Source organism: Homalodisca vitripennis, chromosome 1, assembly GCF_021130785.1.
Source record: "Homalodisca vitripennis isolate AUS2020 chromosome 1, UT_GWSS_2.1, whole genome shotgun sequence".
NCBI lineage: Eukaryota > Metazoa > Arthropoda > Insecta > Hemiptera > Cicadellidae > Homalodisca > Homalodisca vitripennis.
In genome coordinates, this window is record NC_060207.1 from 110,904,459 (window position 1) to 110,921,006 (window position 16,548).

Sequence of the window (16,548 nt, forward strand, 5' to 3'; positions counted from 1 at the left end):
TCCTTAGCCCTTGTACTGCCATACTCAGGTTCTGATGATAGCGTATTAGTATACAATTAGTATACTGACAAACGGCTAGAGGTGTGCCTTTGGAGCTGGAGCTGTTTCAAATCAGCGCTCCGCTGCTGGAGCGGAGCGGAGCAGCGCTCCGTGACTCTCGAAACAGCTCCAGCTCTAACCTTATATATTCATATAATTACTCTCTCGGAGCGTCTGTGGAGCTATCAGCTGTGGCCTACAACTTGTTGACAAACCAAAACAAACCAGTTTCAGTTTCATTAGGAGTTCTAACGTAGACATACAGTGAAAAGTGATATTTTTTGTGCGGTTTACGAGTATGATAGTATTGATTGGTTTTTGTGCAGTTAATTAACATGGCATCAAAAGTACAGAAATCTAAGACAAGTTCAATTTGGTCTCATTTTACAGTTATTGATGCTAACCTTAAAAACTGTAGATGTGAACATTGTGGCTTGGTTATGTGCTACCGTACATCAACGTACAATTTGAAGAGGCATATTGAGAGAAAACATGTCGGAATTACTTTGAGTGTTATAAGTTCAAAATCAACAAGTGTAAGTGATCGTGATGTGAATGTTACAACCAACACTGGACCTACCGATTCAGCCGCTTCATTTAGTAACTTTGCAACTGAAAATGAACCTCAACCTGGTGAGTTGCCTTCTAATCAATTAGATAAGCCAAAGGGAAGTGCTAAACAAACCACTCTATCGAGTTTTATACCAAAAAAAAATGAATAACAACCAAAAGAAAAAGGTAGAAGCTGCGTTTCTAAAGCTATTTTACAAAGATTTCCAACCGTTTTCTATTGTGGAGGACTCTGGTTTTCGGGAATTCGTTACAGCTTTAAACCCTTCTTTTGAAATTCCATCAAGGAAAAGTGGTTTCAAAAAACCTAATACCCACCACGTACGACAAATGTAAGCTTCAAGTAGCTGAGTTAATGAAAAATGTGGAAAACATCTGTTTAACGACAGATGCATGGACATCTACGATCCATGAATCGTAATATAGCTGTTACAGGGCATTTCATTACCAATGATTTTGTGTTGAAATCAGTTCTCTTAGACTGTATTTTAAGGGAGGGCTCACATACTTCTAGCCATTTAGCCGAAGAAATCAAGAAAAATAACGAATTTCTATAAAATCTCAGACAAAATCTTAGTTGTTGTAACAGACAATGCCTCCAATGTCGTTGGAGCCATAAAAAATGTTTTAATGTGGAGTCATTGGCCGTGCTATGCACATACTCTTAACCTAGTGGTTCAAGATGCCATATCAAAGGTAGATACAGTAATCACCAAATGCAAAAAGATTGTCTCATTTTTTAAGAGAAGCAACGCAGCCACTGAAAAACTATTAAAATACCAAATCAACAATGGCGTTAAAGACCCCTAAACGCTTACTTCAAGATGTAAGTACGAGATGGAACAGCACATATTACATGCTTTGTAGATTTGTTCAGTTAAAAGAGGCTGTAATAAGCACTTTGGCATTGCTGGACAAAGACTTGCCATCTTTAATTTCTAATGAATGGAAACTTTGCAGTGACCTTTGCAAAGTCCTAAAAACCATTTGAAGAGGTCACAGCAAAGATGAGTGGGGAATCCTACTTCACTGGAAGTCAAATAATTGTTTTGACGCTTGGGCTGCAAAATGTTTGCAGCAAACTATGTACACTAAATTTGCACCCTGATGCAATACAGGTAGTACAGAACCTGCTCATGGGGTTATCAGCCAGATACCATGACATTGAGTACAACAAGTTAGTAGTACTTAATAACCTTTTTGGACCCAAGGTTCAAAATTGTATGCATTTTCTGACGACAAATGTCAACAGTTTGCTAAGAATCATGTGATTACGGTCGTTGCAGCTATGATTTCCGCCACTTCTGCCACCCGCAATGGAACAATCCCCTCCTGGTACACCATCTTTGACTTTGACCAACCAATCTGGTCCATCACAATTTGAAGAAGAAGAATGTTCAGTATTTTCTATGTTTTGATTCTGTAATAAAATCTGTACAAAGGCAGACTCCCGGAACTCCAACGATTGTGCTACCGCCGAAATCGACAGGTACATCGCTGAACCACCACTTCCCAGAGAAGGCGATCCTCTGTCCTGGTGGAGGATTCACGAGGCAGTCTACCCAAATCTCAGCAGACTCGTTAAAATAAACATGGGGTTTGTGGGTACGTCAGTACCTTGTGAAAGAATTTTTTTCCCGAACGGGAATAATAATAAGTGACCGAAGATCACGTATCAAATCCATGAAAGTGACTCAACTTGTGTATCTAAATGCAAATCATGAATACTTGTGTAAATAATTTGTATATTATTTTATATTTTCTGTTACCGTACTATTTTTTATGTTTTATTACTACAGTGTGAAAATAAATATAAATAAAATGTACGTGTAGTCTTCTTACCCAAAAATTAGATTTTCATAATACGTATTATAAAAAAGTAAGTAGTAATTAAAACTGTCAGCACCTTAGCATATTTGTTTAACAGTAGTATTTGCTGTTTATAACATAACCAAGCAATAAGCTCCAATCTACAAGGGAGCAGACAGATGCCGCACATCGCGCCGGAGCGGTTGCCGGAGCTGGAGCTGTTTAAAGAGCTAGCTCCGCAAACGGAGCCCGGAGCTAGTTTGGCTTCTCCGCTCTCGGAGCTACTTGGCACACCTCTACAAACGGCATGGGAGTGGGGAAATTGGCAAGAATGAGCGTGGTATGAGTGAGAGTACTATAATTTTGGCTGGAGTTTCGATTTGGTGTGGATGTATTATAAATTTTCATATAGTACTTTGACAATTACTATACATTTTGTTATGTTCTGGAAAAATTAAATATATTATATTTTATTTTATTGGCTCATAACTGCACACATGTTTTCACCTGTTTTTTATTCAATATACAGCCATTGCACTGTTTTGCGTTCTATATTAAATTTCTGTCTCAGATTGTAAATTCTTATATGAAGTGTAATGGGTTTAAAAAAACATACATTTTCAACTTATGAGAGATACATACTTGTAGACATTATATACCTTCTTGTTAAATGGTATAAATAATCTAGTAGAAAGAAATTTATTTTTATATAGTTATCTAAGTTATTCTTTGATATTCATAAAATTAAATGTCAAAATGTTTGTTCATTTAACTACAGTAAAATTTACTTAACTAAAAACAATAATAAAAACTTCTGCACTGAAATATGTAATAAAAACATGGTGTCACTACTATAGTACACTTTAATATTTTTCTCACCTTTGAATATTTTTATGGAGTAGTCTCTTCTGTTACTAATTATCTGAAACTAGAATTTGCTCCTCAGCAGATTGAAAAAAAAAAACTAAAAGTAATTCATTACCATTGAGAACCTTCGTCTACGGCTTTCTCACACTAATTAAGTGTCCGGCTCTAGTACAGCAGAAGTAAGTGTAGCAGAATAACAATTACCTTCTAGAAAAATTATTTCAATTTTTCCAGAATCTAAATATCCGTACATCTCCAAGTACAGGAAAATTAATTAAGTAAGGTGTCCACGGAAGTAATTATTTCTTATGAGAAGTTTTTCTCCCACTAATTATGACATTTCCAACTATCATTCCAATCTATGAGGAATAGCAAGTAGTGATTACTTTTGAAGAGAAGCGTCTAAGTTCTATTTACACTAAATTCGATGTTATTACTTCCTTTTGCTTTTGCACGGGATATCATAGTAATAATTAGCTTAGAGAAGCTTTTACGCTGTACACTCATTAAACCCTTATTGAAGGAAGTAAAAACCACTTTGAACAATCTAAAATTTATTCTTTGAAGGCAGTGTTGTTTTCAAACGTGTTATACTGTACATTTTAATACCATAAACTATTTTTCGTTATAGTCTCCATTAATACAGTCTCCATTCACTCATTTTAGAGAGTGGCCAACATACAAAAACCTTCACCTTTTGCTTATTCACAAAGAAACATCACAACAGTGATTGTAATAATTACAACGGCATTTTTAAAATTGGCGTTCCTACATTCATAGAGCTTATCACCGTTCTCACGCGCTTCGCGTCCAAGATGAGAGGTAGTCGAATGAATCAGATTTGGGTTCAGTGGTGAGTGAAGAACTGCAGAACTTTTGATTATTATTATTATTATTATTTGAATATTATCAGCAGATTAGAACTGAGCATTATCATTCCTTTACTGAACATATCCTCAGTTCCGCCACAAATCTATTGCATCTGATAATGAATTTCGGATAGCTATAGGATGAATAGTATATCCACTTACCTAATTGTGAATTTAATGGACTTTATAGATTCACTCATACTCATTCTTCTTTGAATCGTCTGTATTAGGTCTTCATCAGGAAATTCTTCAAATTCTGTAAAAGAGACACAAATTAATTACATAGCTGAATTAGTTTATAATAATTTGGAATTTCACAGAAACTTTGATTAATATTACTTGTATAGTGAAGAAACAATTAGGGGAGACCCGGGTAAAGCTGATATGTTAAAGGATAAAATATTCTTAAAAAATAAAAGGAACCGTATTATTAAACCTTCGTACCTAAACTCTGTACCTCAGAACCATATGAGCCTAAGTCCAAAATTTCTTATTTTTTAGGTTATTGCACGTATGTTCTTAAAATTTCATTTTTACATCCAGCCATACCATCGTAACTCCGCTAAAAATTCTATTTTTATGATTTATCAAAGGTTATATGAGTCTAAGTCCTGAGGTATATCAGAACCAGACAAACTTAACTCCACCTATGATGTTATGGTTTCTGAACATTGAGCATTTCAGCAAAAAACCTAAGTCCACAAAATGGACTTGCCATTGTCTGGACCCTAGCCACTATACTCATTTAGTCTCAAGTCCTGTTTTCTGAACAGCTGATGACTGTCAATAATACTGTTGATATTGCTGCTGCCTGCTATTAGAGAGATTATTGAGGTTAGGACTGAGCTGTACTAATCAAAGTTTTTATTTTCTACTTTTAACAAAACGTTTTTTGGTATTAATATGGAAAGTAGGGGAAAGTTTATACTTTCCAAATTGAAAAAACCTTAATACGTTCACTGAAGATAATCTGAAACCTGAAACTAATGATTGTCCTAGCAATCAATCAGTAGAAGTTCCACGAAGAAATTCCAACTCCTTCACCGACTTTAACCGAATTAAAAGTAAGTATTTTTTAAATATGTTTACAAGCTAACAATATGTAAAACTTAAAGTAAAAATTCGAATTTTATACTCAGACCTCAAGGAACAATTTTTATTATTATTATTATTATTAGCCTAGGTTTAGAACATTGTTGTGCCAATAGGAGAAGTAGGCCTAAGTGTATGTTTGATTTTCAATTTTATTTCTAGGTATTGAATCCAGATTGCACATCCATCCTCGTTTTACCTGACAATGACTCAACCCAATGGAATTTTAACATGCATGAAAAGTGAAAATATCCAAGTTGAAAGAGAAACTAGTAAAGACGTACATCTTCTTAATTTCATTTCAACTCCAGTAGAACCAGGTGAGATTAGTAGGTACATAATACTCTAGGCTCAGTTTAAATAAATTTCAGTAAATTTATGGTTGTTATAAAAATCTTTTTTGTGTAAATTACTGTTATGTTTAACCATTTAACCATATTGTAGCAGGTATTTTACTCGGGGGGCTTTAGCCTACCCTAGCAATAATTTAGGTTCCATTTTCAATCGTGTTAAGCTGGGCCTAGACCTAGTACATTGTCATTAGACTGTAAATGCTGTAGTCGGTAGGGACAGAGAGCATTAATTTCATTACGATAATAGTTATATTCTTAGGGTTCTTTGTCTTTCCGACTTGTTATTCTACCTAATTTAAACATTCTACATGTTTAACAGAAATTATACTTCAATATGAAAAACTTCGTGAGTGACGAGTAAATTACACATAATTACCAAAAACATGATAAAAATTCAATAGAAATCCACTTTAAACGATATAATATTTTTTATATTCACATTCTTTGTGTAGGCTATCTATATAATGAACTAATCAATGTTTTGGCGGAACATCAATTTAAAAAATTAAAATAAATTGGACAAAACCGAGTGAATTTCTCTATTTCTTGAAGGCTGGGAACACTTGTAGGAAAGAAAGCTCTATGTTATTAAAAGCAAAACACTTAAATAAAATTAAATATTCAAAATATTCTTAACAATTTAATTTTCAGAGTCAAATGAATGGGAGCTAGAGACGATAACACAAGTGACAAACATGGAACAAGAATCTGGAGCATCGACAACACTGGAAGATTTAGATGATGCGCTATCTTCTGTGAGCGACCTATTTGAGAATGACATCGATGATCCAACATACACTCCACCTTCAGGTTCAGAGAGTGATTCAACTTTAAGTAACGATTTAGAACAAGTACAAAGTCAATCTGTAAGTACAAATACTACAGCAAATAATAATAATATAATACCTCTGGTACCATACACCGATTCAGATGACACGGAGAGCGAGTTACCGATAGTTACTCAACCTAAAAATAAAGGAAGAAAAAGAATAAGGAATGAAAAAAAGTGGAAAAAAAAACATTAGAAAGCAGGGACGAATTTCTGGAAAAGAGCATGTCAAACTCTAAAGGAGATATTGTTAAAAGAAAAAAGAACTTTAAGACCTCCTTGTAAAACTACTTGTCGCTTGAAATGCTCTCAGCGCATAAGTCATGCACAAAGAGTAACACATTCATTCTGACTATTATAATAGTGAAAGAAACTTAAGTTCTAAACGCCAGTATATAGTTTCTTGTATTACAACCAAGCCAATAGCCAGGTCACGACAAAGAGATGGTTCTAGAAAAATAGTAGAAAAAAACAGCCATACTTATTTTCTCAAATGGGATAACAATTTTGAAAAAGTTTGCAAACAATTTTTCTTGAACACACTAGTAATATCAGAAACATTTGTTAAGTTTGCTCTTCTTAAAAAAAACCCAAAGTACTGGTATGGTTGAACCAGACCATCGTGGCAAACATGTACCAGGAAACAAAATTACCAGAGACAGCAAAGGATATCATAAGAAACCACATATCAAAATATCCAGCATATGAAAGTCACTATAGTAGGGAAAGGACAAACAAAAAAATACTTGGGTAATGATTTAAACATTTTCCATAATGTATACCATGTATGAAAATGAATGTAAAGAAAAAAATATCAAACCCGAAAGAAATGGTTATTTTTCAGAAATTTTCAATAGAGAATACAATTTGTCATTTCATTTGCCAGACAATGACACATGTGATTTTTGTGACAGAATTGATTGCCAATTAAAGAATGCAAACGGTGAGCAAAAAGAAAACCTTCAAGCAGAAAAGCAGAAGCATCTAGATGAAGCAGCACGTAAGATACCATTTGAAAAAAGAAGATAAGCTTTTGGGACAAGGAAATGAAAATTTAAAGTTGTTATGGCAGACCTACAGAAGTGTCTTCCTACTCCAGCTCTCACAAACTGTCAAAGCTTCTACTTGAGAAAGCTCTGGACTCTAAACTACACCATTGACGACAGTAGTGGAAAGAAAACGTGGTGCATGATTTGGAATGAGACCACTGCAGGTAGAGTGGAAGTGAGATGGCTTCTTGTTTGTTTACCTGGGCAAATGAAGAGCTCAATAAAAGCAGCATTGACACTCTGACTGTTTGGACCGATAACTGCAGCGGTCAAAATAGAAATATTAATATGATTTTTATGTACATTTGGATTTTGAAAACTCTACCCAACATTAATGAAATAAACCACAAATTTTTTATTAGCTGGGCATACACATATGGAGGTAGATGGTAAACATGGATTAATAGAAAGAGCAAAAAAAGCATCTTAAAACTAACACAATATTTACTACTAATGATTGGGCGAACTTCATCGCATCTTTGTAGCAATAAAAAACCCATTCATTTTAAAGAAAATGTCTCTTGAACACTTTCTTGATTTTCTTTCGCTTACTAATAAAGATGGACCATTAATAAACAGGAAAAAAAATACTATTGGAGAACCTTTCCTCATTTCCAACACAGTTTGGTTACAGGTTCGAAGAGAAGAACTTGGGTATACTGTACTATAAAACAAGCTTTGATGATGTTGATTTTAAAAGTGTGGATTTGAGAAGAAATAAGAGAAAAGAAACAATCATGCCTGAATCAGTTCCGAAACTAAGATCTGAGAAGAGGAAAATAAGTAATGAAAAATTCAGAGATTTAATGACAATCCTCCAGTGGGTCCCTGAAGAATACAAGGCTTACTTTGAGAACCTTCCACATGGGGCTAGTGAAAATGACTTTCCAGATATCAGTTCAACATTATTAGATTAATTCTTACCTTATATTTATAGTTTTTATAAGCAGTGTAATAGTGTTTTATTGACGAAACAATGTATATTAGTTGCTAATGGAAATACAATGCTTAAGTCCAAATAGCATTTAAAACAAATGTTTTTGATTTTAGAAAAAACAACTTTCCAGATGCCATTACAACATTGTTAGATAATATATTTTATTAGCATTGTAATAGTGTTTTTATTGACTAAACCATGTATATTGGTTGCTAATGGATACACTTAATTTGGTTGCTTAAGTCCAAGTAGCAATATAAACATATGTTTTTGATTAGAGCCAAAATATCGTAAGTCCATTTTTTAATGTAACAAAAAAATAATTACATAAAAATACTAAAGCAGTTTAATGCTTCTATAAACATAAGTAAGTTAACTTGTGAAGTAGAAACTAAACACAGTTCATAATTTTATAATAAAGAATAAACACAACTGTTCGTAGTTTTTATGCTCTCCTGTAAAATCTACTAAATGTGACTTAGGCCCATATAGTTCTGAGGTACAGAACTCTAATAAGTATCATTGATAGAACTTACAATAAAAATATGACATTTTAAATCACGCCTTTAACAAAAAAATATGTTTAAATGTTTTGCATAATAACCACTTGACCAATTGTATTAACCGGGTAGTCCGGCGTCGTGGCAAATATCACTGAAATAATATCCCTTTCCAGAATATCCCTTCATAAATCCAGTCATCAAATGGAGGCCCATCCTAGGTTTCTGCATAGTTAATGGAGTTGGCATAAAATTATCTTCAGTAAACACTGAAGGCTTACATGGTCAAAGGCCAGGCTTTTACCCTTTGACAGCGTTATGTATGGTAGCTGATTAGGCCGGGGTAAACACCTTACAAACGTCATACTTGTTGACGATTTATTCAGCATACCTCTTATGGGAGAAAAATTTAGTTCTTGTTCAAAACTTTTTCAGAGGCCCAAATCTAAAATATTGTATTCTATGTGTGTGATTCAAGCACACATATATATATATCATTATATAAAAACTACATTTTTTTGAGATGTGAACTGAAACGCGAGATAATATTTTTGTTTTGCAGGAGTAGAGTGTTTTCTTTTCTTTTGTTGGTCAAACTTTCTCCTCAAAAAACTACACCCAGTATAAAAAACGTCGTGCCATTCATCCACCCATTTTCAGTGCAGCAACCATGCGATCCAGGAGGAGAATCATCCGTAAGTCTCTCCATCATCCTTTACGTTCCGTGCTGGAAATAAGTCCAACGCTAAAGTGTCCCCTTAACAGAAAATATTTTGAGTGGCCTAGGAGTGAATTTTTAGTAGCGTTTTATTCTTCCTTAGCCGAAATACTCATATAACAAAACACAGATCAACAGGTGTTTTCTGTCTGCCATTAAGCAACTAGATGTTATAGTTCCTGCTTTAGTCAGCCAGAGCGCTGGCACTGTTTTAAGATTGTATATTGATTATTATAAGGAAATTATAAACTTAGCAGTTTTAAGGATTTAAATGAATCTATCAGTCTCTTATTCGATCTTCGCAGCAAAGATGTTTAGGCATAGTCAATATTATAATAGCATACTTATACTATTCAACTGGCTAATAAAATGTCAACTGGCTCTTATTTGTACATAAGTTACATTAAATTTTATAATTTTTCCAGATTAAATTGTATGAATATTATGCTTATATAGATGGAAAATTTAGAAAAAGAAGAAAGAAGTCATAAGAAGAAGATACCATTTGGAGTGGGGAAATCTCAACGCTGATTATTGTTGCCGAATAACGTGTATTGTTCCACTCATTAACTCACAGTGGGTGAGGGATATGGACTAAGGAATAATGGGATCTGTTATCCCAATAATAGTATTAATTATTTATCACTCAACACGTATCTTTTACAACTAGCACCGCTGAACAAAATGTTATATAGTTTCTGACCAACACTACCACTTTTTAATTCAGTGGTAAAGCGTTAAATTGTAGCACTTAATACTTCAGTAGGAGTCCTCTACCTTAGATCAATAGGAGTTAGTAAATACTTACCTGTAATTAGCTCGTGTTGGTCAGTTTCCGTCAAGTACTGAATCAGAAACTCTGAGAACTCTCCTTCCTTGTCCAACAGCTCCTTGAAGGTTCCTTGTTCCATGATTTCTCCTTCCTTCATCACCACAATCATGTCTACTTGGGGCAGGTACGCTATACCATGGGTCACTAGGATACGAGTCTATATCATGTAGGAAATGTAAAAGTAGGCTTTATTAAAATTATTATTTACAAGTTTTCCACTTATTAAAGGAGTAAAAGACAAATACTAACAAATCTCTGTATCAAATCCGGGTCCTATTCTTTATTATAAATTACATCACTGCTAGAACAATCAAACAGGTATGGATAAAATGTGGTATACCGGTTTACCATTTCCGTTCAGTACTTATAACTACAGATTGTTTTTATATGGAAATGTTAATTAAATTTTTAATGGAACCGATATAAAAGCAATTACGTTTGCAAGTTCTCTGTGTTGACATAAATAAACTGTTTTTAAACGTTTCATTTCAGTTACAAAATCTGTCAATACCCAGAAAACTCAAAACTCCCCATTTGGTATTCTAAGATATTAATAATAAATTACCTCAAATTAAAAGCAATAACGTTCATTATCTCACATGGAGGATATAATCGTATATAATATGTAACAAACACAGAATAAAACAATATTTTCACGTAAACAATGAAACATTTAAATATTGCTACATATAACTAAAATAGCCATGCCATGTTTAGATACCCAATATTCAAGAAACCGCATGTTTTAATATAATTTTCATTTAGAGGCAAACATTGATGCAAGAAAGAATTGTTAATACTGACCATCAATCTACTAAGATATCGTATATAGAAAGAATTTGATTGTGTGTAGAGAGGTTAATGACACAGTCACTTACTTTGTACCCAAGTGCAGTGCAAAGCAGTATCAACACTAAGCTAGAGATGGATAAATATATTGAATGGTGTCTAGTGATAGTGATGAAGGGTGCGAGAAATACACCACAGTAATTCAGGAGAACGGACGATGACCGCTGCCACACAATCTAAATGACAGTGGACTCAAGAGAAAACTTATATTTATCACTAGCAGTTACCCGCGGCTTTTCTTATTGAATTTCCTATTGAATAAACAGGTACTTATTCAAATAAGGGAATATTTAAAGAAATATCCTTTATAATGACATAAAAATACTTTATTGTCTCTTGAATTCCAATCTCCTGATAAATTTATTTCAATTTAAAAAGTAATAATATGAGACCCTGATACACATTGTTGAACATATTGTTATTAGTAGCAACGATATATACAAATTTATCTGCTACATTCTATAATATTTGAATGAGTATCTCCATCGATGTCCACTTAAAATATTTAAGGCTAGATTTGAGGAATACTAAGTCCGTAGTATATTAGTGATAGTACTAGTGACGGAGTAATATGACGAAGCCCTGTAACAGTTTTGTATCAGAAGTAGTCATGTTTATGGTACAAATTATTGTGTTAACTGCTAAGAGGTAGAAATAATTCAACTGGCTAATAAAATTTCAACTGGCTCTTATTTCCGGTTTAGCGTGTGAACATACATTTCTGGTTCGGATTGCCTTATAGTGACATTCCGAGATATGGCCAGGAGGAGTGCTTACTATCTTCAGCAGATGGAACTGTAGTCGACCTCGGGCTTTAACAGAGGAACTGAAAGATTAGCATCATGATTCAGGGGAATGCTTTGCACATGATCTCTGATCAGATGTCTCAAAGATTTTCCTTCGACAAATCCTTCAAGATTGCGACACCTTCTAGGGAAGCTTGATTGAAGAGAATTAGACCTATTACATCTGCGGAGCTTGAATGGTTTACGGACGACTCTAAAACAAAACGTGGCACAGTGGTTTGCTTTTTTTGGATTTTTTAACAAAATAAATCTGGAAAATATTCAAAATAATCTCGTTATCTCTTCATTAAAATATCCTATGATCAGTTAGTTATCTTAATTACATGCCTTAATTGCCAACCTTCAAGTGCAGCTGTCCCCTAGGGCCAATAACATTCTCAAATAAATGTTTGCCGACATGAGAGTCAACTGCACTAAGAGAATCATCCATCAGATAGATATCTGCGTCACTGTAGACTGCTCGAGCCAAACTCACTCTCTGCTTCTGTCCTCCACTCAGGTTGATACCCTACAAGCACAACATAAGTAGAATAAATACTTCTTCCAAATATGAAAACATCCAGTACGGTGGATGTACATTACTTCTAAACTAGATCGTTCTACAGTTGGTCCGTGACTATAGTCGCTGTTAAGTTTAAATAGTACTGTCTTGTAATTTTTCAATTAGAAAAAGATATCTGCCTATGTCATTATTGAATTTAATAAAATTTGTAATGATTTGTCACTACTGAATATTGACTTTGGCAAATAAGACGTTTCTATTAGTTTGGCCTATAAGTAAAAAAAAAAAATACTTATAGCGCATTTTACTCATAATTTCAAATATTATATTCTTGCAAATTCGGTTTCTAACGACAGATTTTTGATAAATACGTTATTTTGCTACACAATCTGATTCATGTGCTCTATAAAAATTACAATATAAAATTTTGTTGTAAAATAGTAGTGTACCCCCTATGATAATTAGTTTGATTTGTGTAAAGCACACTAGTTCAGAACAGAGTTTACATTTCTTCCACTCAATACATTATCACTTATTTGTTCTTCTTTTGATACAAAGAAGAAATTAATACGTATTTTGAAATTATTATTATTATTTGGCAAGTTTAATACTATGTAGTTTAATGCTTTAATAGGTAATACGTTTTTAAATTATAGGTTTATTTCACTGAAGTTTGCTGTGTTTATCTGACATTTTATTTAATCTTCCTGTTGTTTTTTTTTTGCTTTTTATTATTTCTTATTATAGAGTTAATTATTATACATGTAGTCCTTCTCTTGTAAGGATAAAAAAACTCTTTTCTTAAACGTTTATATACGAGCACTTAAAAGCAGTCAATAATTCATATTGGAATGTATTTTACAGATGCTTTTACCTTTTCTCCTATCTCAGTAGCATCTCCTCCAGGCAACATCTCCAGGTCTGGTGTCAGAGCGCAGTTTTTCACTGTCTTATTGTATTCGTTCTCTTCAAAAGTGTTACCAAACGTAATGTTCTCTCGCACGGACGTATTTTGTATCCAAGCTTGTTGTGGAACGTACGCTATCTTTCCCTGAAATAATAATATATATTGAGTTTTTCTATTTATTTTGATCACTTAAATATTTACACTAAAAACCATTGTTGATCCTATTGGTTCACAATTTATGGCTGTATTGTGAACTGGGTTAAAACTTTCCCGTTAAGATTTAACCTTCAAAATATATATTGACATCTGAAAATAAAATTCATAAAAATACAACACAATTCCTAATATTATAACATTTTTAAACAGTTCCAAATGGTTATAGGTTCTGGTTATACATTGTAATAAATAACATATGTACTTATTACAAAATTAATGTAAATCCTTTTTCAACGTTCAGCATGGCTTTAGAGCTGAATTTAACTTCTTGTACTTTCCTATTATCATTTATTGGTTCAATGTATAAATGGAGCCCGGTGTTGATTCTTGAAGATGTATCCTCGATTTATGACCAATAATATTAAGGAAATGCTAAGGTAATTAGCTTTTCCAGAAATTTGTTACGTGAAACAAATTCTAAAACCAGGTGTTGAGATCTGCTATCCGATTTTGGAGATTGCGAACAGACCTGTTGTAAACTGTCAACTTTAGTTTAATTTACTCGTATTTGTTCATGTTGTAGGATAATATGTATGGAGTTGACACACCATTTCGTATCAGTATGGCGGACGTTTAAACTTTTGTAATTCACAACTCCGAATTTTTTTATCTAGAGAAAATAACTAAACTGTTCTGGAATGCTTATAAAGGGTACTATTTATAACACTTCCCAAACATTTTGTTATAAACATTTCTTTGTATCTCAAACGATTTCGAGATGTTAAGTATTCATCTGGTGTGTTATAATATATAACTCCAAAAACATTGATATCCTAACATTTCAGTTGTCATAAAACCTTCTAACATCTATTTGATATTATAAACAATTAACTCTCCATTTGGTAATATAAAGATTTAATTCTGGATTATCAACATAGATATAATTAATTTGTGTTTAGTAACATAACAGTTTGTTATTTATAATCAATATAAAAAACATTTTATGCAGTGTTTTAGAAAAAATATTGCAGTATTCATTTTACTTTTATTTCTCAGGAATCTTGATTATGTAACATATCGTTTGTGTTTGTACCTTCGTATTGACAAATCCAGAGTTCTTCACCATTTCTCCTAGAAATGCAGACAAGAGCGAGGATTTCCCGGCACCGATGGGTCCCACCACTGCTACCAACTGCCCAGGCTGTATCTTCAATGTGATGTTGCGGAGAATAAGCTTGTCATCCTTGTCACAGCCCCACGAGAATGTCCCATCTTCTATGACAAGTGGTTCCTCTGCACAGAGTGCATACATAGTTTATCAGTCGTACAAACTATATATAAATATTATACAATATTATTAGGTGTATATAAACTGAGTAGGAACGTGCTTTATAATATTATAGAATAGAAAAATAAAACCTGAGTAGGCCTGTAATTTTACGTTTATGAAAGTTCTAAAATTAAGACCATACTTTCATCTTTAATGTATTACTCACTTGCATCTCATATTGAGTACTATAAGTCATTTAAATGTTGTGTCAGATATATATCTGATATGTATCAGACATATAATAAGTACGTAAACTAACCAAATAATTTGAACGACCTCACGGAATTTTGACAAAATGTATTGTCATATCATGTATTGCAAGTTAAATAATTCCAGCACGCTAAATTTATGCTTACTGATGTTCAAAATCCTTTGTTATTTGTTTAAACAAGATCGTTCTAACAACGACGCATGAGACTATTGCACTCTCCTACTTATAACATTGAACAGTTGTTTTAGGGGCTGTTTGCATTATTCAACACTTTTATAGGGAAGAATCTTTAGATTCTTTCCATTTGTATACTACTGATTGAATGGTATATAAATTTAGTGTGAATATACCGCGTAGTTTCGTTATTATCTGAGATAACGGATTTCTAGAAAGGGTCTTACAGTTAATAAACGGAGGCAGCAGCTATATATTCTTTGTCCGTCACCATGTAACTTTCCAAATATTAAGTGTTATTATTATTGGGTTTGGACTGTGTCAGATATTGTCAAATGTTGTGTCAGATATATATCTGATATGTATCAGACATATAATAAGTACGTAAACTAACCAAATAATTTGAACGACCTCACGGAATTTTGACAAAATGTATTGTCATATCATGTATTGCAAGTTAAATAATTCCAGCACGCTAAATTTATGCTTACTGATGTTCAAAATCCTTTGTTATTTGTTTAAACACGATCGTTCTAACAACGACGCATGAGACTATTACACTCTCCTACTTATAACATTGAACAGTTGTTTTAGGTGCTGTTTGCATTATTCAACACTTTTATAGGGAAGAATCTAAACCATTCGTATACTACTGATTGAATGGTACATAAATTTAGTGTTAATATACCGCGTAGTTTCGTTATTATCTGAGACAACGGATTTCTAGAAAGGGTCTTACAGTTAATAAACGGAGGCAGCAGCTATATATTCTTTGTCCGTCACCATGTAACTTTCCCAATATTAAGTGTTATTATTATTGGGTTTGGATTTTGTTTAAATTAAATATTTTTTAGTATTAATTTCAATTCTTTTTCAATAGGTTATATCGACTAGGTATGGATACGACACACCAAGTGTTCTAACAGACATCTCTGAGGTTGTGAATAAGTAACAAAATGAAATTAAAAGATTTGAGTGAGTTTCGTGATCAATTAAAAATTTGAAACTGAGAATAATCTAAACATAATTTTTAAAAGTTCGGGTTAAAAAACCATTTTTAGTTTGTCTAACATCATGAAAGAATAGCTTACATTATTCTGTAATCTCTTACCTGTTGATAAAATTTTATTATAATTTAAATCATAAATA

At 33.1% G+C, this 16,548-nt stretch overlaps 1 protein-coding gene across 3 annotated transcripts in view; it reads right to left on the reverse strand.

Moving 5' to 3' along the window:
• LOC124369169 (multidrug resistance-associated protein 1-like) overlaps window positions 1–16,548 on the reverse strand; it is a 53,854-nt gene that overhangs the window by 20,390 nt on the left and 16,916 nt on the right. For all 3 annotated transcript variants that reach the window (XM_046826977.1, XM_046826987.1, XM_046826969.1), the window contains 5 exons: window positions 14,778–14,977; window positions 13,496–13,672; window positions 12,460–12,627; window positions 10,441–10,621; window positions 4,317–4,410 (listed from right to left, as the gene is read on the reverse strand). In XM_046826977.1, coding sequence (XP_046682933.1) covers window positions 4,317–4,410; window positions 10,441–10,621; window positions 12,460–12,627; window positions 13,496–13,672; window positions 14,778–14,977 — 820 coding nt within the window. The remainder of the gene's footprint in view (window positions 1–4,316; window positions 4,411–10,440; window positions 10,622–12,459; window positions 12,628–13,495; window positions 13,673–14,777; window positions 14,978–16,548) is intronic.